General features: G+C 43.8%; 1 protein-coding gene across 1 annotated transcript in view; it reads left to right on the forward strand.

Moving 5' to 3' along the window:
• LUZP1 (leucine zipper protein 1) overlaps positions 1–22,181 on the forward strand; it is a 138,241-nt gene extending 116,060 nt beyond the window's left edge. Inside the window, exons 4-5 of the mRNA XM_077481897.1 lie at positions 19,523–19,682; positions 21,451–22,181. Coding sequence (XP_077338023.1) covers positions 19,523–19,660 — 138 coding nt within the window. The 3' untranslated portion in view covers positions 19,661–19,682; positions 21,451–22,181. The remainder of the gene's footprint in view (positions 1–19,522; positions 19,683–21,450) is intronic.
• The last annotated feature ends 2,001 nt before the right edge of the window (positions 22,182–24,182 follow it).

Genomic DNA, 24,182 nt, shown 5'->3' on the forward strand with positions numbered 1-24,182 from the left:
CGCTGATCTCTGCTCCATGTGATTGGAGCAGAGATCAGTGTTCACTAAATGAAAGCCCAACCCCCCACAGTTAGTAACACACCCCTAGGAACACTTAACCCCTACACTGCCACCCGCTGGTTAACCCCTTCACTGCCAGTGTCATTTACACAGGAATCACTGCATTTATATAGCAGTGATTACTGTATAAATGACAATGGTCCCAAAAATGTGTCAAAATGTCCGATGGGTCACCCACAATGTCGCAGTCACAATAAAAAATCGCTGATCGCCGCCATTACTAGTAAAAAAAAAATAATAAAAATTATTAATAAAAATGCTATAAAACTATCCCTATTTTGTAAACGCTATAACTTTTGCGCAAACCAATCAATAATCGCTTATTGCGATTTTTTTTTTTTTTTTTTTTTTTTTTTTACCAAAAATATGTAGAATACTTATCGGCCTAAACTGAGGGAAAAAAAATTTTTTTTATATAATTTTGGGGGATATTTATTATAACAAAAAGTAAAAAATAATGCGTTTTTTTTCAAAATTGTCGCTCTATTTTTGTTTATAGCGCAAAAAATAAAAACCGCAGGGGTGATCAAATACCACCAAAAGAAAGCTCTATTTGTGGGAAAAAAAGGACGTCAATTTTTGTCTGGGAGCCACGTCGCACGACCGTGCAATTGTCAGTTAAAGCGACGCAGTGTCGAATTGCAAAAAGTGGTCTGGTCTTTGACCAGCAAATTGGTCCAGTCTGAAAGTGGTTAACATGTAACCTGTTTCCACTACTGCAGCCATTCAGCGATCAGCTGCCTCTGTGTGACAACAGTACAGGGAGAGGTTCCCCGTACCAGCTGTCACTTTATGAAAAGAGCGCAGCCATGCAGGGCACCTGCCCACACAGTTGCATCATTCAGAGTTTGAATGAACTGCAAGTACACAGCCTTTGCCACTGTCAGATATTAGATAATAATAATATTATTATTATTCAGGATTTATATAGCGCCAGCAGTTTACGCAGCGCTTTACAGTATAAAAAGGAGACCATACAGTTACAATACAATAAAATACAAGAGGATTAAGAGGGCCCTGCTCAGAAGAGCTTACAATCTAATAGGGTGGGGCAGGTGGTACAAAAGGTTAAAACTGTCGGGAATGAGCTGATGGAAGTGGTAGGAGATTAGTTTGAGACGCGATAGGCTTCCCTGAATAGATGAGTTTTCAGGGATCAACTGAAGGTAGCAAGAGTAGGGGATAGCCGGACCAGTAGAGGTAGCGAGTTCCAGAGAATTGGAGAGGCTCTGGAGAAATCCTGGAGACGAGTATGGGAGGAGGAGACGAGAGAGCTTGAGAGTAGGAGGTCTTGAGAAGAATGGAGGGCACGATTTGGGTGATATTTGGAGACAAGTTCGGTGATGTAGCTCGGGGCATAGCTGTGAATGGCTTTGTATGTTGTGGTTAGTATTTTGAATTTAATTCGCTGGGTGATTGGGAGCCAGTGTAAGGATTGGAGGAGAGGGTTGGCAGACACTGAGCGGTTGGTAAGGTGGATAAGTCTGGCAGCAGCATTCATGATAGACTGAAGAGTAGATAGCCTATGGAGAGGCAGGCCAATGAGAAGGGAGTTGCAATAGTCAAGGCGAGATATAACAAGGGAGTGAATGAGGAGCTTGGTGGTTTCATTTGTTAAAAAGGGGCGAATTTTAGAGATGTTACAGAGGTGAAATCTACAAACTTTTGACAACGATTGGACTTGGGGCTGAAATGACAAGTCCGAGTCTAGGGTTACACCTAGTACCCTGGCGTGAGGGGAGGGCCTGATGGTTGCATTATTGATTTTGATGGAAAAGTCATGGAGGGGGGCATGTGCAGGGGGGAATATTAATAGCTCAGTTTTAGATGGGTTTAGTTTAAGGAAGTGGTGTGACATCCATGCTGATATGTCAGTTTGCAGGTTAGTAATGCGAGAGGAGACTGACGGAGTGAGGTGAGGAGTAGACAGATAGATTTGGGTGTCATCGGCGTCTAAGTGGTATTGGAAGCCGTGGGTGGTTATCAAGTGACCAATGGAGGAGGTGTAAATAGAGAAGAGAAGGGGTCCAAGAACAGAGCCTTGGGGGACCCCCACAGAAAGAGGCAATGAAGAAGAGGATTCGGAGTTGTAGGTGACACTGAAGGAGCGCTGTAATAGATAGATGGAATAGATTTTTTTATGGCTTGTATTGCGAAACGCTTGTAAACCACGTTACTCGCAATCCAAGGTTCCACTGTACATTCCTAAAAGTAAGCATTTAACTGATTCATTCAGTTTGTGGGTTTGAGATTAGCTGTGATTGGTCAATGCTAATCACATGGTACAGATGGGCTGTGATTGGCCCTGTCTGTGCCATGTGATCAAATTAACCAATCACAGCTAGCAACATAAGTGTACACAATGGATGCCATAAAAAAGGTAGGCATACATTGTATATAACTGTCATGTGGCCTACTGTGATTGGTCACATGATGCCGGCTCTGTCCCGTAGTCACAGTTGGTGATGGATCGTGCAGCTGCACGAGGGGCGCTTTCTGACAGGACATCATATGACGTTCAGTCAGGATGGGAAAGCCACTGTCCGGCCGTCATTCTGCTACAAGCCATGTGGAGAGGTGTTAAAATACATGATGAATGCAAAATAAAAATTGCATACCTCCTTTCACAGTGAAACCAGTGACACCAGACAAGATCTTCAGGTTGTATTCAGAGTATTCAAAATAAATAAATATACATTTCCACCCCTCTTAAAATAAGAGCCTAAAGCTGAAGGGCTACAGACCTTTCAGCAATTACAGTTCTCAGGTAGGTCACATTTGTAAATTTGCCACCTCCCTAAAGAGCTAATAAAAGGGTAATTTTCAAATTAAATGTAACAGTAAGATTAAAAAATGTACTAAGTTAGAAAATATTAAAGGCCTCACCTCACCCTTGTTACTTGTTCAACAAATTAAAATGGGTCCTTCTGTTTTTTCTTTTGAGCGGGGGGGCGGGGTTCTTGGGAAAGAAAAATGTCTGGTTAGATTTGGAATCGCAAATCTGCCCTAGATCTCTAAACTGCAGAGTGAAGGAACCATCTTGAGATTTACTATTGATTCTTTTGGTGCAAGGGCATTTGCAGGATTTTCTTATACTCCTGATAGGGTAATTGGTTTAATGATTAAAAAAAAATACACCATATATCTAATTTTAAATATCTAATTTATTGTCCCATTAGGTCAGTTTAAAAATGCTCTAGTTTGTGGTAGGGCATGTGACATTGCAGTATTTGTAGCTGCTGGCTTTTAAAAAAAAAAAAATGGTGGACTCCCGCTTTAACTAGGAGTACTATTACTCTGTCATGTTGCCTTCAAATTTAACCAGAGTAGAGCAGTGAGAACAAGTTTAACCACTTCCCGACCAGCGCACGACGATGTACGTCCAATATTCGATGCCACCCTGCCATCGGGAGCGCGCCGGTCGGGACCTCCGTGAGTCCGGTCGCGGGACCCACGGACTCGATCGACGCTGATCTCTGCTCCATGTGATTGGAGCAGAGGTCAGTGTACACTAAATGAAAGCCCAACCCCCCACAGTTAGTAACACACCCCTAGGAACACTTAACCCCTACACTGCCACCCACTGGTTAACCCTTTCACTGCCAGTGTCATTTACACAGGAATCACTGCATTTATATAGCAGTGATTACTGTATAAATGACAATGGTCCCAAAAATGTCCGATGGGTCCCTGACAATGTCGCAGTCACAATAAAAATCGCAGATCGCCGCCATTACTAGTAAAAAAAAAAATAATAAAAAATTATTAATAAAAATGCTATAAAACTATCCCTATTTTGTAAACGCTATAACTTTTGCGCAAACCAATCAATAATCACTTATTGCGATTTTTTTTTTTACCAAAAATATGTAGAAGAATACGTATCGGCCTAAATTGAGGGAAAAAAATGTTTTTTTTATATATTTTTGGGGGATATTTATTATAACAAAAAGTAAAAAATAATGCGTTTTTTTTCAAAATTGTCGCTCTATTTTTGTTTATAGCGCAAAAAATAAAAACCGCAGGGGTGATCAAATACCACCAAAAGAAAGCTCTATTTGTGGGAAAAAAGGACGTCAATTTTGTTTGGGAGCCACGTCGCACGACCGCGCAATTGTCAGTTAAAGCGACGCAGTGCCGAATCGCAAAAAGTGGTCTGGTCTTTGACCAGCAAATTGGTCCGGTCTGAAAGTGGTTAAGTCCATATGTATTTACTGCAATGGTGGCTGTGAAGATTCAGTCTTCGTCTAAATCAATGAGATGGACTGGCTTATTTTTCTCACACACAGCATTGTACATTGTAATCTTTTACCAATAGCTTTAGAATGATAAAGGTCATTGATTTGGGGGGGGAAAGCTGTGTAAACTTTTACATTTTGATAAATACAGCAGATTCTGCTACTTTTTAAATATTAAGAATAAAAATGGGATGTGAGCTCCATTTCAGCTTTACATTTCAAGTTTTCAACCATTCACTCCTATATTGTTTCAAAGGTGCAAGCTCAATGAACTCTTTATTACCAGCCATCCCAACTGAATGTTGTTTTTTTTAGCTGTTGAACATTGTTTGTAGTGATGGCCGAACGGTTCGCCCGGCGGTCGTTTCGCGGCGAATTTCCGACATTCGCGGTCCGCACGTTCGAACGCCTTTTTCCGTCGTTCGCCGCGGCGGACTTACGTGTTTAATGTATACAAGAACTTTAACCTTTGGTGACACGTTTATCATGTGATACAGGACAGCCAATTGAGACATGACAGCACATGGACACTTGTACATTCCCCCTAACCTATAAATACACCCGATCCGGTGGCCATTTTACATTCTTTCTTCTGTTAAGATAGGGACAGGTTCCTGTGTGGAGTAGGGAGAGATAAACCACTAGCTATTTGGTACACAAAAGTTCTTTTCAGGACTGGTATAGGTGTTAGGTGTTGATAGGTTTGCTGTGCTGCTGATTCTTGCAGCAGCCTGAGTGTCTTTTGTTAGTTTAGAGAAAGGGAAAGGACGGTGTATGCTACAGGGACAGCCAGATTAGTCTTTCATCATCATCATCATCATCATCATCATTAGCTGTTACTATCAAGGTCCACAAAAGAGCTGTTCCAGTAACCACTAATCGTTCTCTTTTTTTGCCAATTTGTATAGGGACAGGAAGGAAGCAGTGTTGTCAGGCAGTGAGGGTAATTTTAAAGACTTGCTGTTATTATTAGTTCCACAAAGGTTCTTTTCAGGACTGGTATCAGTGGTACAGTAATAGGCTTGTACATGTATAATATTCTTTCTTCCAAATATAGAAAGGATATTATACTTGACTGCTGCCCTTCTGCTGCAGTCTGCTAAACATTCACAACTCACTTGTTCCACAAAAGTTCTTATAAGGACTGGTAACTTGGTATAGGGTGCTACGGTACATAGGCTTGAGTGCGGTACAGTCTGCTGTTCTGTAAGGACCGCTATCGGTCCACAATAGATAGGGTTGACGTGCACCACTGCTGACCGCTGCCCTATACTGCAGCAGTCCTTCAGCGGTATAGGGACTGACGTACAGTCTGCTAATCACTAACACACAACCTGCTTGTTCCACAAAAGTTCTTATAAGGACTGGTAACTTGGTATAGGGTGCTACGGTACATAGGCTTGAGTGCGGTACAGTCTGCTGTTCTGTAAGGACCGCTATCGGTCCACAATAGATAGGGTTGACGTGCACCACTGCTGACCGCTGCCCTATACTGCAGCAGTCCTTCAGCGGTATAGGGACTGACGTACAGTCTGCTAAACACTAATACACAACCTGCTTGGTCCACAAAAGTTCTTATAAGGACTGGTAACTTGGTATAGGGTGCTACGGTACATAGGCTTGAGTGCGGTACAGTCTGCTGTTCTGTAAGGACCGCTATCGGTCCACAATAGATAGGGTTGACGTGCACCACTGCTGACCGCTGCCCTATACTGCAGCAGTCCTTCAGCGGTATAGGGACTGACGTACAGTCTGCTAAACACTAATACACAACCTGCTTGGTCCACAAAAGTTCTTATAAGGACTGGTAACTTGGTATAGGGTGCTACGGTACATAGGCTTGAGTGCGGTACAGTCTGCTGTTCTGTAAGGACCGCTATCGGTCCACAATAGATAGGGTTGACGTGCACCACTGCTGACCGCTCACCTATACTGCAGCAGTCCTTCAGCGGTATAGGGACTGACGTACAGTCTGCTAATCACTAACACACAACCTGCTTGTTCCACAAAAGTTCTTATAAGGACTGGTAACTTGGTATAGGGTGCTACGGTACATAGGCTTGAGTGCGGTACAGTCTGCTGTTCTGTAAGGACCGCTATCGGTCCACAATAGATAGGGTTGACGTGCACCACTGCTGACCGCTGCCCTATACTGCAGCAGTCCTTCAGCGGTATAGGGACTGACGTACAGTCTGCTAATCACTAACACACAACCTGCTTGTTCCACAAAAGTTCTTATGAGGACTGGTAACTTGGTATAGGGTGCTACGGTACATAGGCTTGAGTGCGGTACAGTCTGCTGTTCTGTAAGGACCGCTATCGGTCCACAATAGATAGGGTTGACGTGCACCACTGCTGACCGCTGCCCTATACTGCAGCAGTCCTTCAGCGGTATAGGGACTGACGTACAGTCTGCTAAACACTAATACACAACCTGCTTGGTCCACAAAAGTTCTTATAAGGACTGGTAACTTGGTATAGGGTGCTACGGTACATAGGCTTGAGTGCGGTACAGTCTGCTGTTCTGTAAGGACCGCTATCGGTCCACAATAGATAGGGTTGACGTGCACCACTGCTGACCGCTGCCCTATACTGCAGCAGTCCTTCAGCGGTATAGGGACTGACGTACAGTCTGCTAAACACTAATACACAACCTGCTTGGTCCACAAAAGTTCTTATAAGGACTGGTAACTTGGTATAGGGTGCTACGGTACATAGGCTTGAGTGCGGTACAGTCTGCTGTTCTGTAAGGACCGCTATCGGTCCACAATAGATAGGGTTGACGTGCACCACTGCTGACCGCTCACCTATACTGCAGCAGTCCTTCAGCGGTATAGGGACTGACGTACAGTCTGCTAATCACTAACACACAACCTGCTTGTTCCACAAAAGTTCTTATAAGGACTGGTAACTTGGTATAGGGTGCTACGGTACATAGGCTTGAGTGCGGTACAGTCTGCTGTTCTGTAAGGACCGCTATCGGTCCACAATAGATAGGGTTGACGTGCACCACTGCTGACCGCTGCCCTATACTGCAGCAGTCCTTCAGCGGTATAGGGACTGACGTACAGTCTGCTAAACACTAATACACAACCTGCTTGGTCCACAAAAGTTCTTATAAGGACTGGTAACTTGGTATAGGGTGCTACGGTACATAGGCTTGAGTGCGGTACAGTCTGCTGTTCTGTAAGGACCGCTATCGGTCCACAATAGATAGGGTTGACGTGCACCACTGCTGACCGCTGCCCTATACTGCAGCAGTCCTTCAGCGGTATAGGGACTGACGTACAGTCTGCTAAACACTAATACACAACCTGCTTGGTCCACAAAAGTTCTTATAAGGACTGGTAACTTGGTATAGGGTGCTACGGTACATAGGCTTGAGTGCGGTACAGTCTGCTGTTCTGTAAGGACCGCTATCGGTCCACAATAGATAGGGTTGACGTGCACCACTGCTGACCGCTCACCTATACTGCAGCAGTCCTTCAGCGGTATAGGGACTGACGTACAGTCTGCTAAACACTAATACACAACCTGCTTGGTCCACAAAAGTTCTTATAAGGACTGGTAACTTGGTATAGGGTGCTACGGTACATAGGCTTGAGTGCGGTACAGTCTGCTGTTCTGTAAGGACCGCTATCGGTCCACAATAGATAGGGTTGACGTGCACCACTGCTGACCGCTCACCTATACTGCAGCAGTCCTTCAGCGGTATAGGGACTGACGTACAGTCTGCTAATCACTAACACACAACCTGCTTGTTCCACAAAAGTTCTTATAAGGACTGGTAACTTGGTATAGGGTGCTACGGTACATAGGCTTGAGTGCGGTACAGTCTGCTGTTCTGTAAGGACCGCTATCGGTCCACAATAGATAGGGTTGACGTGCACCACTGCTGACCGCTCACCTATACTGCAGCAGTCCTTCAGCGGTATAGGGACTGACGTACAGTCTGCTAAACACTAATACACAACCTGCTTGGTCCACAAAAGTTCTTATAAGGACTGGTAACTTGGTATAGGGTGCTACGGTACATAGGCTTGAGTGCGGTACAGTCTGCTGTTCTGTAAGGACCGCTATAGGTCCACAATAGATAGGGTTGACGTGCACCACTGCTGACCGCTCACCTATACTGCAGCAGTCCTTCAGCGGTATAGGGACTAAGAGTTTTGTCACAGGGTCATTTAAAAAATGACATGCAGAGGAAGAGGCAGGCCCTTCCGCAGGGGTGGTAGGGGTAGGGCAGGAGCAACAGGCTTGAGCCAAAGTGGGAAGTTGCAGAAGGTGCGTTCAATTACTTTAAAGGATGCACCAGACTTGGTTGAGTGGCTCGCTCAGCCTTACTCTTCTGCACCCTCCTCATCCTCTCGATCTGCACCCTCTTCTTCACTCTCTGCTATGTGCACCCCCAAAGACACTACCACCAACAACACGACCACCACCACCACCACCACATACCTTCCGCTTGAGTCACTGGAATTATTTTCCGATCCATATCAAGAGGACATTTCTGATGCGCAGCCACTCTTGGTATTGGATCAGGAAGAGGAGGTAGCAACAAGCGCTACTCAGCAGTCTGACGCCAGTACCCAGATCAGCCCAAGGAGGAGGTTGGTCCCCGGTGTTGCTGCCTACTCCGAGATCTCTACTTATAGCGGTGGGGAAGGTGACGTTGATGATGACGTGTCTAGTGATGTCACGTGGGTGCCCACAAGAGAGGAAGAGGAGGGGAGTTCAGAGGGAGATATGGACCAGCAGATAGGGAGGAGAAGCAGCAATGACTTACATTGCACAGCAGGGACAAAGCAGACTGCAAATGTATCAGGAGCGAGTCATCGACCATGTACGGTCACATCTGGCGCTCCCAGGACACCGGCACATGGCTCCGCAGTGTGGGCTTTTTTTAACGTGTCCGCTGCTGACAATAGCGTTGCCATCTGCAATCTTTGCAGTCAACGCGTTAGTCGCGGTAAGCCCAATACTCACCTAGGGACGACCGCCTTAAGAAGGCACATGAGCAGCCATCACCGAGCCCAGTGGGAGCAACGGAACACACAAAGCCACACTGCAGGCTCTCACCGTCCAGCCTCGTCTTCTACTTCTCCTTCTCCTCTCTCCTCACAATTGTCCTCCACTCCACCTTCCATCACGCCAAGCTCACATTTTTCTGCAAAAAGGCAGGCTTCCGTGGGCCTAATGTTTGAGCGTAAAAAAATGATGATGCCGGATAACCCTCTTGCCCAACGGTTGGCGGCTGGCTTGTCAGAACTCATAGCCCGCCAACTACTGCCATATAAACTGGTGGACTCGGAGGCCTTTCGCAAATTTGTGGCCATTGGAACACCACAATGGAAGGTCCCAGGAAGGAAGTATTTCTCAGAGAAGGGCATCCCAGAGCTATATGGCCATGTTCAGCGGCAAGTGAATGTATCTCTGGCACACAGTGTCGGTGCCAAGATACATCTGACCACAGACACGTGGTCTAGCAAACACGGGCAGGGAAGGTATATCAGTTTTACTGCCCACTGGGTGAACCTTCTGACGGCCGTCAAGCATGTAACCCGTGGCACCCGTGTAGATTTGGTTTTACCGCCACGGATTGCATGCAGGCCTGACTCTTCTTCTCCTCCTCCTACTCCATCCTCCTCCCTCTCCTCCTCAGCTGCCTCCTCCTTTTCCGCTGCTAGCGTCTCTTCCACTGCACCGCCCAAGCTCCCCAGAACCTATTCCACATGCCAGGTGAGACGTTGCCATGCCGTGCTGCGTCTGTTGTGCCTGGAAGCAAAGAGCCACACTGGCCCGGCACTCCTTTCAGCTTTGCGTTCACAGGCAGATGAGTGGCTAACACCGCTCAATTTGACAGTTGGTAAAGTGGTGTGTGACAACGGTGCCAATCTGCTTAGCGCATTGAAACAGGGCAAAATCACGCACGTGCCGTGCATGGCACACGTCTTAAACTTGGTCGTGCAGCGATTCCTTGTCAAATACCCTGGGGTCCAGGACATCTTGCGGCAGGCAAGGAAAATCTCGGCCCATTTCAGAAGATCTTACACGGCCATGGCTCGCCTTGCTGACATTCAGCGGCGACACCATCTGCCGGTCAGACGTCTTATTTGCGATTGCCCGACGCGATGGAACTCAACCTTCTATATGCTTGATAGGCTGCTCCAGCAGAAACGTGCAGTTAACGTCTACCTGTATGAACTCTGCGAAAGAAACGGTTCTGGGGAGCTGGGTTTTTTTTCACCGCGCCAGTGGCTGCTCATGCGCGACACATGCAGACTTCTGCGGCCATTTGAGGAGATCACCAAACTGGTCAGTCGCAGCCATGGCGCCATCAGTGACATGGTACCTTATGCCTTCTTTCTGGAGCGTGCATTGCGTCGTGTCATTGATCAGGCTGTGGAGGAGCAGGAGCGGGAAGATGAGGAAGTCGCAATGCTGGATGAATTCCCAGGGGGGGCTACTCTATCTGAGACAAGTCAACAACAGGAGTCTGATGAGGAGTCAGAGGAGGATGGTGCCGGGGCGGATGAGCAGGAGCAAGAAGAGCATGCTTTAAACCTTTCTGGGATCCCTGTTGTGCGAGGATGGGGAGAGGAGAATGAAGAGGACGACATTATCCTGGATGATGAGCAGGAGCCAGGCCACCACACCGCTTCCACTTTAGTGCAAATGGGGGCCTTCATGCTCCAGTGTTTTAATAGGGACCCCCGTATAAAAAGCATGAGGGTCAAGGACCAGTACTGGGTGGCAACGTACTTAGACCCCCGGTACAAACACAAAATGGCGGAAATGTTACCGCCGTCGCAGAGGGCTGTCAGAATGCAGCACTTCCAGGCCTTGCTTCGAGAAATGCTGCATTCTGCTTTTGCGTGCGCTGGCAGAGGAGCAATTCCCACTCCCAGAGAAGGATTTGCGGGTACCAATCCAACAGCGCCTGCAAGAAGAGGCCGGTTTGAAGATGTGTTGGTGACTTCGGATATGAGGTCATTCTTTCAGCCGACCCATCGACAGGTGTCATCCGGATCCAGCATCAGGGAACGCCTAGACCGTCAGGTGTCCGACTACATTGGGTTAACGGCCGATGTGGACGCTCTGAGGAGTGATGAACCCCTAGACTACTGGGTGGGCAGGCTTGACCTCTGGCCAGAGCTTGCCCAATTTGCAATCGAACTGTTGGCTTGCCCCTCATCCAGTGTCCTGTCCGAAAGGACGTTCAGCGCAGCAGGGGGGATTGTGACCGATAAGCGTACTCGCCTAGCTCACCACAGTGTTAACTACCTCACATTTCTAAAAATGAATGAGGCATGGATCTCGGAGGAATTCAACACATGTGACCAGTAGACCATGTATATGTCTATAAACTATTTTTTTAATCAAGCACACAGACCTTCTTAATTCATTTGGCTCACTTCCTTGACCCAAAAAAGCACACCGTACTATATGCCCCTACCCTCCTCTTTGAAGAGGTTGAGCGGTGTCATATTTCTACTGGGGCTGCTTATGATATCCCTGTGCTGTGCTGACTTCCTCCTGGGGGTTCTTATTATGAAGGGATCACACTATCCCTGTGCTGTGCTGACTTCCTCCTGGGGGTTCTTATTATGAGGGGATCACACCATCCCTGTGCTGTGCTGACTTCCTCCTGGGGCTGCTTACGGTGCTGCTGTCAGTGCTGTATGTCACGGTGCTGCTGTCAGCGCTGTATGTCACGGTGCTGCTGTCAGCGCTGTATGTCACGGTGCTGCTGTCAGCGCTGTATGTCACGGTGCTGCTGTCAGCGCTGTATGTCACGGTGCTGCTGTCAGCGCTGTATGTCACGGTGCTGCTGTCAGCGCTGTATGTCACGGTGCTGCTGTCAGCGCTGTATGTCACGGTGCTGCTGTCAGCGCTGTATGTCACGGTGCTGCTGTCAGCGCTGTATGTCACGGTGCTGCTGTCAGCGCTGTATGTCACGGTGCTGCTGTCAGCGCTGTATGTCACGGTGCTGCTGTCAGTGCTCTGTATTACGGTGCTGCTGTCAGATGCCTCTATCACGGTGCATGTGTCATTCCGGTATGTCACGCTGCTGGTGATCATCTCCTGCACCCTCTTCTTTGCCTACCCTGGTCCCTGACCTTCCCTCTCCTCCATTGCCTTCATTAGCTCCATAGTCCTGAATTGTTAGAACAATTTCCCAAATAAAATAAAAATGCTTGTAGTTATCGATCCCAAATTCACCTCATACATGTATTATGTCATTGTCCAGATGGTGGGACTACGTTTTACCCCCTAATAATTACCACGTGGCCGCAAATTCGACATGAAGGTTTGCAAAGTTCGCCTCCCATTGAAGTCAATGGGGCCCGCGGCGAACGGTCGGTTTCGCGAACGTTTGGGTCCGTTCGCATTTCGCGTTCGCGAAACGTCCCGTCGGAAGTTCGTCCATCACTAATTGTTTGTGCTAGAAGAAACGTGTTTTTTTTTTTTTTTGTTTTTTTTTTAGTAATGTCACGTACACATGATCGGAATTCCGGCCAGAAAAAGACAGATGAGAGCTTTTCATCGGAAAATGCGATCATGTGTATGCTCCATTGGAATTTAGCTGCCCGAATTCCCGCCAGCCAAAATTTGATAGAAAGTTTTTCCATCTGGAAAATTGAGAAAATGCTATCGGAAATTCCGATCGTGTGTATTCAATTCCAACACGCAAAAACTCACGCATGCTCAGATTCAACTAGGAGATGGAAGCTATTGGCTACTAGGTATTGAACTTCCTTTTTCTAGTCCCGTCATACATGTCGTACGTCATCGTGCTCTTGGCGGTCGGAATTTGGTGTAACCGTATGTAGGCAAGACAGTTTGAACGGAATTCCGATGGGAAAACCATCAGAGCTTTTTCCGACGAGAATTTCGATCGTGTGTACAATTACATAATTGTAAGGATGTATTCAGAGTAGGTCACTTTCAATTGTCTTGCTTTTGAGCCACTTTGTCAATAATTTACTCTGTTTGGATTATTGTCTTGTGTGGCCCAACACTGAGTTTTAAGGCATTGGTATTAGAAATTAAAATGCTTTATTTTTATTACCTATAATTTGAACACATAAATACATCTCAAATGCCTGTATGCACTAGCACTTAGAAATTGATGCCACTTGCAGATAACTTTGAGATTAATCCATTTTATAATTTGACAGCAAGGCATCCTCTCAACTTTTTTTTTTTTTTTTTTTTTTTATATTTTTCTTTACCATGCCTTTTTGTCAATATGACATTTTTTCTTTTGGTATTTAGTTTTTTTTTTTTTTTTTGTTTTTGTTTTTTCTTTTCACCAAGCTGAAAAATAGTATAAATTAACCAGATTATTCTGTTTTTCTTTCAGTTGTTTTCATAGTCTTACTGTAGAACAAAAGTGATCTTTAGCCCTACTGTCAGAACGCAATATCTCAGCAGAGAAATTGCTGTACTAATATCTGATAGTTGCTTCTGATTTAAAAACGCAAAAAAAAATTTTTTTTAGTTGAACACATTCAAGCAATACATGTTCCACATGCAAAGTTTTATTCTACAAAACAAATAAGCAATTATAGCTTCCAACTGCATAGAGCTCACTAAAGAGAACACCTGGTGGCTGAAAACTGAAATCCCAGTGCCAACCACTTGCCTACTGGGCACTTAAACACCACTTCTGCCCAGACCAATTTTCAGCTTTCAGTGCTCTCACACTTTGACAATTACTCAGTCATGTATTACTGTACCTAAACGAATTTGTTGTCCTTTTTTCATACAAATAGAGATTTCATTTGGTGGTATTTGATCCCCTCTGGGTTTTTTTTATTTTTTGCGCTTTAAATTAAAAAAGACTGGAAATTTTTCTTTGTTTCTGTGATAAAATTTAGCAAATTTATTAATTTTTCTTCATAAATTTTGGCCACAATTTATACTGCTACATATATTTTGGTAAAAATAACCCAAATTGGTGGATATTATTTGGTTTGTGTTAGTTAGAGAGTCTACAATCTATGGTGCAAATCATAAAAAAAAAATTACACCTGATGTACTGGCGGCCTATCTCATCTCATTTCTTGTGACCCGAACAAGCCAGGAAATTACAAATCCCCCCCCCCCAATTACTCCTTTTTTGAAAGTAGACATTACAAGGTATTTAATAAGATGCATGGTGAGTTTTTTGAAGTTGTGTTTTTTTCCCCACAATTCTTTGCAAATGTAGATTGTTTTTTGTAGAAAACATTTTTTGTCATGGTAATAGTTAGTTTTTTGTTTTTTTTTCTCTCACATGACATGTGCATACCACAAATGACACTCAGAAATACATTCTGCTACTCCCTCCTGAGTATGGAAATACCACATGTGGGACTTTTTCACAGCCTAGCCACGTAGAGGCCCAACATGCAGGGAGTTCTAGGAGCATAAATTACACATCTAACTTGTTGACTACCTATTACAATTTTGAAGGCCCTGGAATGCCACAGACAGTGAAACTGGCCAAAAATGAACCCGTTTTGGAAAGCTATCACCCAAATGTATAATCTACAAGGCATAATGAGTCTTGTGAATGTTTGCTTGTGTGGTTTTTTTTTTTTGTTTCTTTTTTTTCCCAGAAGTTTTTTTGGGGAAAAAAATTTAACTTTTTTTTTTTTTTTTTTTTACACAAAGTTGTCCATTTATAAGATATTTCCAACACATAACATGTATATAGCAAAAATGACACCCCAAAATACATTCTGCTACTCCTGAGTATGGTGATACCACATGTGTGACTTTAACAAAGCCTGGCCACATACAGAGGCCCAAAATGCAAGGAACACTGTGAGGTGTTCTAGGGACACACAGAATGCACATACCAAGCATTACACCCCGAAATACATTCTGCTGAGCAAAGGGTAAACCAGATTACCTGTGATTTTTAGTAGCGCAATTGTCCAGGGAACAGGTAGGAATACTGTCAATGGTCAGTACAAGAAGCAGGCAGGGATACTGTCCATATACAGTCCAGGGTCAACGCAGGCAGAGATTGTCAGCAGTGCCAAAATATTGGTCCTGGTAGTAGGCAGGAACATGGTCCATGTGGTGTGGCCAGTTCATGTGACAGGCAGAGGCATGATGATGACCTACAGACAGCAGGCAGAAGTATGGCCTCGTTCAGGACAGAATGGGCACAAGGGTAGAGGCTTCTCCCAACCAAATCTCTTTGAAGCCTCCTAGTCTTCTGACCCTAATCTAGGAATGAGAAAACAAAAAAATTAGTTTTCATCTAGAAAAACAATTCTGGAGCCCCTCACATATGTGAGACCCCTGTGTTATGAATCTCACTAGTCCAGTAGCGAGGTACAAGATCAATCCAAGAGGCAGGCAAAAAGCATAGTCAAACAGTCCAGGGTCAGCTCCAGATCAGGTGAGGTATGTACAGAATCGGCAGAAGCGTGGTCGAATAACAAACCAGGGTCAGATACAAAGCAAGCAGTAGCATAAGGGGTGTGACGATTAATGGCAAGAAGTAAGGGTTATGTTTACCATACTTCACTAATAATATAGTGAAGTATGGTAGCGGCAGAAATGGTCACCTATGCAGAGGCCTGGTTGGTAAGGACACTGGCCACAATAAGTGGTGTCTCTTCTAACTCCTCCTCTGGAGCATAAGCAGCCTTTTTTCTGATGTTTTCTGGCCTGTTGGTCTGGGAGGGATTTTATCTGCGAAGTGGTGTTCGGAGAGTCTGCTAATCGCATTGGATCGAATGTTTTCTGGTGGACCGTTTAGGAATATAAAGGCAGTGATTTCCACCTGGTAGCCAAGGAAGGGTTGGGGGCTGTTGGTGGAGTTGCGGTAGATTATAAATAGGTAGGTGTTGTATATGGCCAAATTAAACAAATTGATACTTTTTTTACACCACTGGTATGTTCGTCTTGTGGCAAGGTAGGGTTCGAGCATTTGGTCGTTGAAGTCGACACCCCCCATGAACATATTGTATTCGTGGATACATGTTGGCTTTTGGATTGGGCCATTCCTCCTGGTGATCTCCACGAAGGTGGCATTGTGGATCGAAGACGGCATGTAGATATCCGTTCTGTCCCTCCACTTCAGACAGAATTTCCTCATTCCGCAAACTCGCCGTCTCCCCTCTTAACTTCTTGTTGCCAAGCCTTTGAGGAAAGCCCTTCTGGTTCTTCCTTGCGGTGCCACATGCTGGAGTGTTCTTCCTGTGAAGGTTGTGGAGCAGGGGCAAACTTGTATAGAAGTTGTCTACATACAAATGGTAGCCTTTCTCAAAGAGTGGGTTTATGAGTTCCCAAACTACTTTCCCGCTTTATCCCATGTAGTCTGGGCAATTAGGGGGATGCAGCTGGGTGTCCTTCCCTTCGTATACCATGAAGGCATATGTATACCATGTGGCTCATTCACACAATTTATACAGCTTCACCTCATAGCGTGCCCTTTTGGTGAGAATAAATATCTTGAAGCCCAGTCTGCCAGGAAATTTGTTAAGCGAATCATCCATGCATATGTGTTGGTCTGGAGTAAAAAACTGGGGGAATATTTCAGAAAAATAATTTAGTAGTGGCCGAATTTTATAAAGCTTATCATAATTTGGATCATTTTGGGGAGGGCACTGCATATTATCATACTAGTGTGGGAACCTCACAATCATGAGATATCTGGTTCTGGGCATTACTGAGGAAAAGATGGGCATGTGGTGGATGGGGGAGGGTTGACCAATATCAACGTAATTCCAAAAAAGGCCCAAAAAAATATATTAAACTTCTCCACTGTTAGGGCTCTCCACTTGTCGGGACGGGCATAATAGGATGTTGGGTTACTTGCTATAAATTGTTGTGCATACAGGTTGTACTGGGCCATGATTGATGCTAGCAGGTCCTCAGTAAAAATTAAGTGGAACAAATCTATCCACCTGGACTCCTGGTTGGGCAGTTCAAGGGGGAATGTTGGCTTCTCCTGAATTAGGAGGAAGCCACAAGGGGGTTCTGAAGGGAATGGGGAAGGCTGGCATGGGACCTAACCCTTTGGGACTGAGGTGACACCCCACTGGTGCTTGGTCTTTGTTGCTGAGGTACTACGGTGCTGGTGGATGGCACTGCCTCCTCACCAGAACGCCTTCGTCTGGCGGGCAGACTATCATCCTCCTCTGAAGCTGTCGGTGTTCCACTGCTTAGAAAAGGCTTGTAGTTAACCTGAGACTCCAGAATCTGAATTTGAGGAGGAAGCAGAAAGCTCCCCTTTGCTCTTGTTGGCCGCAAGAATATTGTACGCCTCCTTAGCTGAAAAATCTTTTCTAGACATTGTTGGTGGGCACTGACAACAGGTGGCACTGATGACAATGATGGGTACTGTGACACCAATGGGTACAATTACACTGATGACAACTGTGACACCGATGGGCACTATTTGGGCACTGTATTTACTGTAAATTGACAGATGATAGTTGGCACTCACAGATCTGCAGCACAGACGCTCACCCTCACACACGGTCCCTGTGTGAAGAGGGAGAGCCATCAATGAGAGAGTCTCATATGTTTACACTTAAGATCCTCTTTCATTGGACACACCGATCATGTGGTAAATGGCCACTGTGATTGGCCATTTACCACAGATATTCCCTGATGCGCGCCCACGGTGGCACGCTGGGAACAGGTAAACGGGAGGACGTCCATGGACGCCCTCCCGGCAGTTAAACCCCAAGCTGTAGCAGTCTTTTGGCTATAGCATGGGCGGGAAGTTGTTAATATTGAACACTCCAAAGTCAGATAGTAATAACCAGCATTGAGTAACCAACAGCATTCTACCCCAATATCCCATCTATAATCGGTTCTACTGGGCCAAGTCTTGTGCATCAAGCCAACCTCCCTAAATGCTCTAAAATTTAGCAGGCCATCCACATTGCTGGTAAATGGCCTTTTTCATATCTCATAGTACCCATATGGTCTAGCCATTCCTTAAGGAATGGAAGGGGAAGTGCTTTTCCAGTGGAGTAGAATAATTTTACTTGCCAGAAACAAGGCTATGGAAACAACTTCTGTAGTAAAGGTATCTAGTATAATATCAAAAAAACTCCCAGCAGACGGTGCCCGGGGTCAGAAGGGATGTCTGTTTGAAATACTTTATTGACCGTTGCAAGAACAGATTTCCAGTATCTGTAACTTGGGACATCTCCACAGCATGTGGATGAGACCCCCATGATCTCTTCTACATTTTGGACAAACTGGTTCTGACAAAAGCCCCATTTTAAACCATTTCACTGGGGTATAATGAACCCGCAATAAAAGGTACAATTGCGATAAACACTGAAAATTATAAAGAGAACTAGCTTTCACTGCTTCCAGTGCATTTTCCCACTGTTCACTGGACAAGTCTCGCACAGATCCATGGCCTTACAGGGGTAGGCCTCCAAATAGATATTCGCTAGGAATGGAAAACAATTAAAAATAAGGCCCTTCTGTATTTCACTGTGCCACAACAGCCCAAAAATAGGTGTTGGTGAAAGCGAAAAGACAGAGGGCAGATTTTGTGCCTGCACTGTATGGAACAGCTGCAAATAGTAAAAATACATGGATTGTGGTAGACTGTACAAAGTCTGCAACAAAGGAAAGGATGGCAATTTACCAGCCAGATATGCTTCATGCATGTAATACCATAAGCACCCCACTTAGGAACATAAGTATATTTCAATATCGTATGGTTAGTACAACAAGCTCCTCCAGTATTTTTTTTTTCATTCAAAAGAAGCTATCTGAAGCTAGCTATAGAGTTAAGGTGGTGGGCAGAGGATCTGCCTTCCAAAATGTTTTCATTAACACGCACAATTGTATTAGATGAATGCAGTGAGGAGACACTCCTCCTTTTTTATAGGCATTTTAACTAAAAAAATATAGCATTTTTCCCAGGAGAATGCTTTCTGAATAACTATTTAATTTCTTTCTCTGACAAATTGGTCATCCACTAAGTTTACACAGATATTTCAGCATGGCCATTGTTTTCAATAAGATTAGAATGATAATTTAGATCTGGCAATGATTACCTTGAAAATGGGTGTGGTTTAGATGAAAATCAGACCACCATAATGCTTCCAAAAGTTCACAAATCTTACTGTACTTTTTGTGTTTTACATATTAGTTTCAATAGGAATCTGTAAGGAAAATTATTCCCTAGCGGCTTTTTTTGTGCTCTGATGGCCCCTTTATTTTTATCATTGATTTATATTCAGGTTGATGACAGTTTTAACTCCAGAAGAAAGTATACAAGTGAGAGACCGGCAAGAACAGATTCTGCTGGGTGGAGGCAAGCTCAAAACCCAAGACAAAAGGGCATGGTGGAAGAACGAATTCGACAATTGGAGCACTGAATTATCCACTATAAGGGGAATGGTAAGAAAAATGTATAATTTGGTCCGTACCCTTTTCTCATTGAATGCTTATATCTCGGAAAATCGTTCAGGAGTGTCTATGGGAATGTTTGACCATTCTTCCAGAAGCGCATTTGAGGTCAGACATTGATGTTGAATGAGAAGGCCTAACTCAGTCTCCACTCTAATTCGTCCCAAAGGTGTTCTGTCGAGTTGCGGTCAGGACTCTGTGCAGGCCAGTCAAGTTCCTTCACCCCAAACTCGCTCATGCATGTCTTTATGGACCTTGTTTGTGCACTGGTGCGCAGTCATGTTGTAACAGGAAGGGACCATCCCCAAACAGTTCCCACAAAGTTTGGGAGCATGAAATTGTCCAAAATGTCTTGGGTATGCTGCTGCCTTAAGAGTTTCCTTCACTGGAACTAAGGTCCCAAGCCCTGAAAAACAACCCCAGACCATAATCCCCCCCCCCCCCTTTACACCAAATAATTTGGACCAGTGCACAAAGAAAGATCCATAAAGACATGGATAAGTGAGTTTGGGGTGGAGGAACCCGATAGAACACATTTGGGATGAATTAGAGACTATGAACCAGGCCTTCTCCTCCACATAAATGTCTGACCTCACAAATGTGCTTCTGGAAGAATGGTCAAACATTCCTATAGACACAGTCCTAAACCCTGTGGACAGCTTTCCCAGAAGAGTTAAAGCTGTTATAGCTGCAAAGGGTTGGTCAACTCAATATTGAATCCTACAGACTAAGAGTGGAATGCCATTAAAGTTCATGTGCGTGTAAAGGCAGGCATCACAATACTTTTGGTAATGGTGTATATGCAGTATATATAAAATAAACTGAGTTAATAAAGGGTCAAACTATTTTTACTTGTCTGTTTTACTTCAACTGATATAAGCAGATCTGCAGAGGAATTAAGCAGTAGATGCAAATGTAACACTGTTACTCTATATCTCCCTATCACACAGTGTTGATAAACACACCGCCTGAAGGTCCTCCTTCTCCCTTTTTTTATTTTTTTTTTTTATTCTGAATTTACACAGGAACTCCCATTTGACAGCTAGGCATTGCAGGCAAATGCACAGTGGGAGTGGCAGTGGGGCAGAGGGACCAGGCATACTAAACATGCCCTGTGTACACTGATGAATGTCCATAGCTGGTTACATATTCCTCTACGTAGCATTTCCCAGAATATGGGGACGATCAGCATTCTGCGCTAACTGGGCTGTACAGCCTTGTACAGTGTATTCTGATCAGCTGTGCTCCCCTCCAAGTATGTTCAGAGTGCTACTGCTCCTTTACTGTCCAGTCACAGGTTGGGTCTTGGTTCCAGGCTGCACTGCCCAACTACTTTGTAATGTGCAGAGGGGTCCAGGACCTGGCTGTGCTTTCTAGCTGGGGCCCCTCTTGGTACAGTTGGCCTTTATTTAACCCCCCCCCCCCCCCCCAGTGGAGCCTCCTTGGTAAAATACTTTCCTGCCTTTTTTGTTCTGCATACTCCACTGGAGGCCTTTGAGCATGGTTCATCCATCATAAATGGGGCTGTGATGCTTCTGTGCGGTAGGAAGTGGAGCCAGACAGGTTTTTTGCCAAGGCTGTTCAGCAGCGGGCAAGTCGCCTAGTGAAGATTGTTGAAATGGGTAGGAATTTAAGCATTTTACCAGGTGGGCTGCATTGAGGGAATATAAGCAAAGTTTTACTTTTTGTGGGTATAACTGAGAATAGAAATTGTAATAATAGTATGACTTAGAAATAACTTGCTATGTATTTGTTTTAGGTCTGCTTTAAAAGAAGATGGACATTTATCTACTCTACCTAAAGACGATTGCTTGTTAATTTCCCACTGCACTTCCTTCCAAGAATTGAATGGACCTCAGCCAATGTGTATAGTTGTGCAACTTTTTTTTTTTTTATGTATTTTTTAAAATTTCTTTAGCTTTATCAGCCATTCTGGCAAGGGAATTACTGCATGATCTCTCAGGGTAAAAAGAAGGGCACAGATATTTCAACTGTATATAGGGCTCCGCATTGGACATGACTCTTTGGGGATATATATATATATACACATATATACTTTTATATATTGAGGAAAACATGGTTTGCATGGCTACTGCTCTTAAATGTGTAGGTACTGAAAGTACATTGTTTTAAAAACTACTTTAACTTATATGTGCAGGGCAAGTAGAACATTTTGCGTGCAAATTCTTTGTACAGTCTGGTTCTGTTGAATGCTAAGCATGTAACTTTGTATAAATTACAGATAAATGTATGTTTTTTTGCAGCAAATTATTGTATATGTATATAGGGGAAACAGATGTTGATTATCAAAATAATGATAAACCCTCCCCCGAGCACAAGCTTTTTAACACTTTTAACATTTGTCATAGACGCAGTCTTACTTTTATCATAATAGTACTTATTACTCATTGCGAGATTTTTTTTTTTTTTTACATTGTTTATATTAAACTCCAAATTGTATACTGACTACTAAATAAAATGTATTCTTTATTTACGTATATAAAAATGTTCTTACAATGAAAACAAACCAAAGGATTTATGTGATATGCACTTGGTTAACTATCCTTCTTTTCTCTTTTTTTCTTTTTTGCTTGTCACCTACACACAGTGCAGAGGGGTAGTTGGGAACTGAATCATGGATTGTTCCTGGGCAGTACTGGGATTGTCAGGGGGTGTCCCTGTAGTGTTTGTAGGCAATACGTGTTCTAGTGCAGTGGCTCTTGAGGACTTTTAACACCTTGTCATCGTAGGGTTCTTGTATTAAAGAAAAACAAAATGGCTGAGCACAGATATAGAATGCATTTATTTCACAAGGGAAGGAAGTAATTGGGTAGTGTAGAGGTGATAAAAAAGCAATGATGAGTTTCGGTGAGTTCTTTCTCTGAATGTATCAAAGGAAAACTCTGATAGCAATGCAAAACAAACAAAATAAAAAGTTAGGACTCTTGTACACTGGGCAGAAAAATGCAGCTTTTACAGGCAATTTAAACCCCAATGTATGTTAGCCTATGTGTCTAGACATGCTTTTACCATGTTTCTTTTCTGTTTTTTTTTTTTTTTTTTTTATTTTTTTTAAGCACCTTTTCTCCTACCAGGAGCAAAGGCATTTGGATGAGCTGAGCAAGTGCTTTTTGAGCATTAGGCCTTAGGCAGTGTGGAGTTGTCAGGATGGATGAGAATCGAACCTTGCCTCCCAGCACAGCAAGTGTTAAATGCCCCTTTAGTCTAGTCTAGGTGGTAAGCAACAGGCAGAAATGCTTACCTTTGTTATTCCCCCAGCAGCCAGTGCTCTCCTTTTCCTGTTATGTAGACAGCCTGTAATCTGTACAATATTGTGTCAGGGTACCTTTACCAAGCTCCATGTTTGGCAATATCAGCACACCTCTTCATTTTTCAAAAAATTGTGGCAAAACATGAGATCACCTGGAGGGTTTTCAAGCTACAAACTACCCTGCCATTTTTCCTATGTATTTTTAACCAAGAAAACTATTATTTTGTTTCTTCATATAGTAAATCATACAAAAACCCAGTGGGTAAAAATACCACCAAAAGAAAACTTTATCTGGCTCCAAAAAAAAGGAATATAAAATTATAATTTGGGTTCAGTGTTGCATGATCTGGAAAAAGGCTATTAGTCTTGAACTCAAGTGGGTTATAGCTAATAATGATGACCATGATTAGGGGTGGAGAAGTGGTCCAGGGACTAACGTGAATCGCTCTCCAGGTTACTGATTGAGAACCACTGCACTAATACACCTTTCAATGCAACTATTAATTGCCAAAAACAGCAACCAATTGGAGCTCTGTTAAATTAAAGCTGTTTTTTTCCCTATGAAATGGATAAAGCTGTGGATAAATTTAATTCATTACATTTTTTTGGCCAGCTGCCTGAATGGGGGGAAAAAAAACAAACCAATGGATCGCTCTATTCATGCAAGCAAGTTGGAGTAGGGGATTCCTCCTCACTGAAACATTGTATTCTAACAGCAAGGACCATCACTGGCACACTGATCAGCGGCTGCAGTCTATTGCTGATCAACAAAAATGTTAACCTTCCCATTCAACAGAATGCAGAACCGGTCTGTTTCTAATATTCCAACTATGGCCAGCTTAAATAGGCAAGTTAACAGGAAAATCATCCATTTCTATGTATCTACTAAACACATTTTTTTTTATCATGGTAAATTATTTAATATAAATAACATAAGTGTTACTTATTCTAGTCTTTTACTTGGCTGACTGCGCAGCATGCTACTGATATTTCTGAATGTGTGAGCATGCTGGAAATAACTGCATCATTCTCTATAGCTGTGTTGACATGGGCTACTTTGCGTTATGTAGTAAAAGCTCTGCAGGGTGAACAACATATTTAGAGGTGGGTATGTCAAGTTTTCCTAAAAAAAATTAATGACCAACCTCAAAGTTATGGTCAAATTTGCAGTGTCACTAAAAGTATATGTTACAAACATGGACAATTCAAACACTAAGCAA

Source organism: Lithobates pipiens, unplaced genomic scaffold, assembly GCF_037356315.1.
Source record: "Lithobates pipiens isolate NorthernLeopardFrog02 unplaced genomic scaffold, aLitPip1_a1.2 Scaffold_16, whole genome shotgun sequence".
Taxonomy (NCBI): Eukaryota; Metazoa; Chordata; class Amphibia; order Anura; family Ranidae; genus Lithobates; species Lithobates pipiens.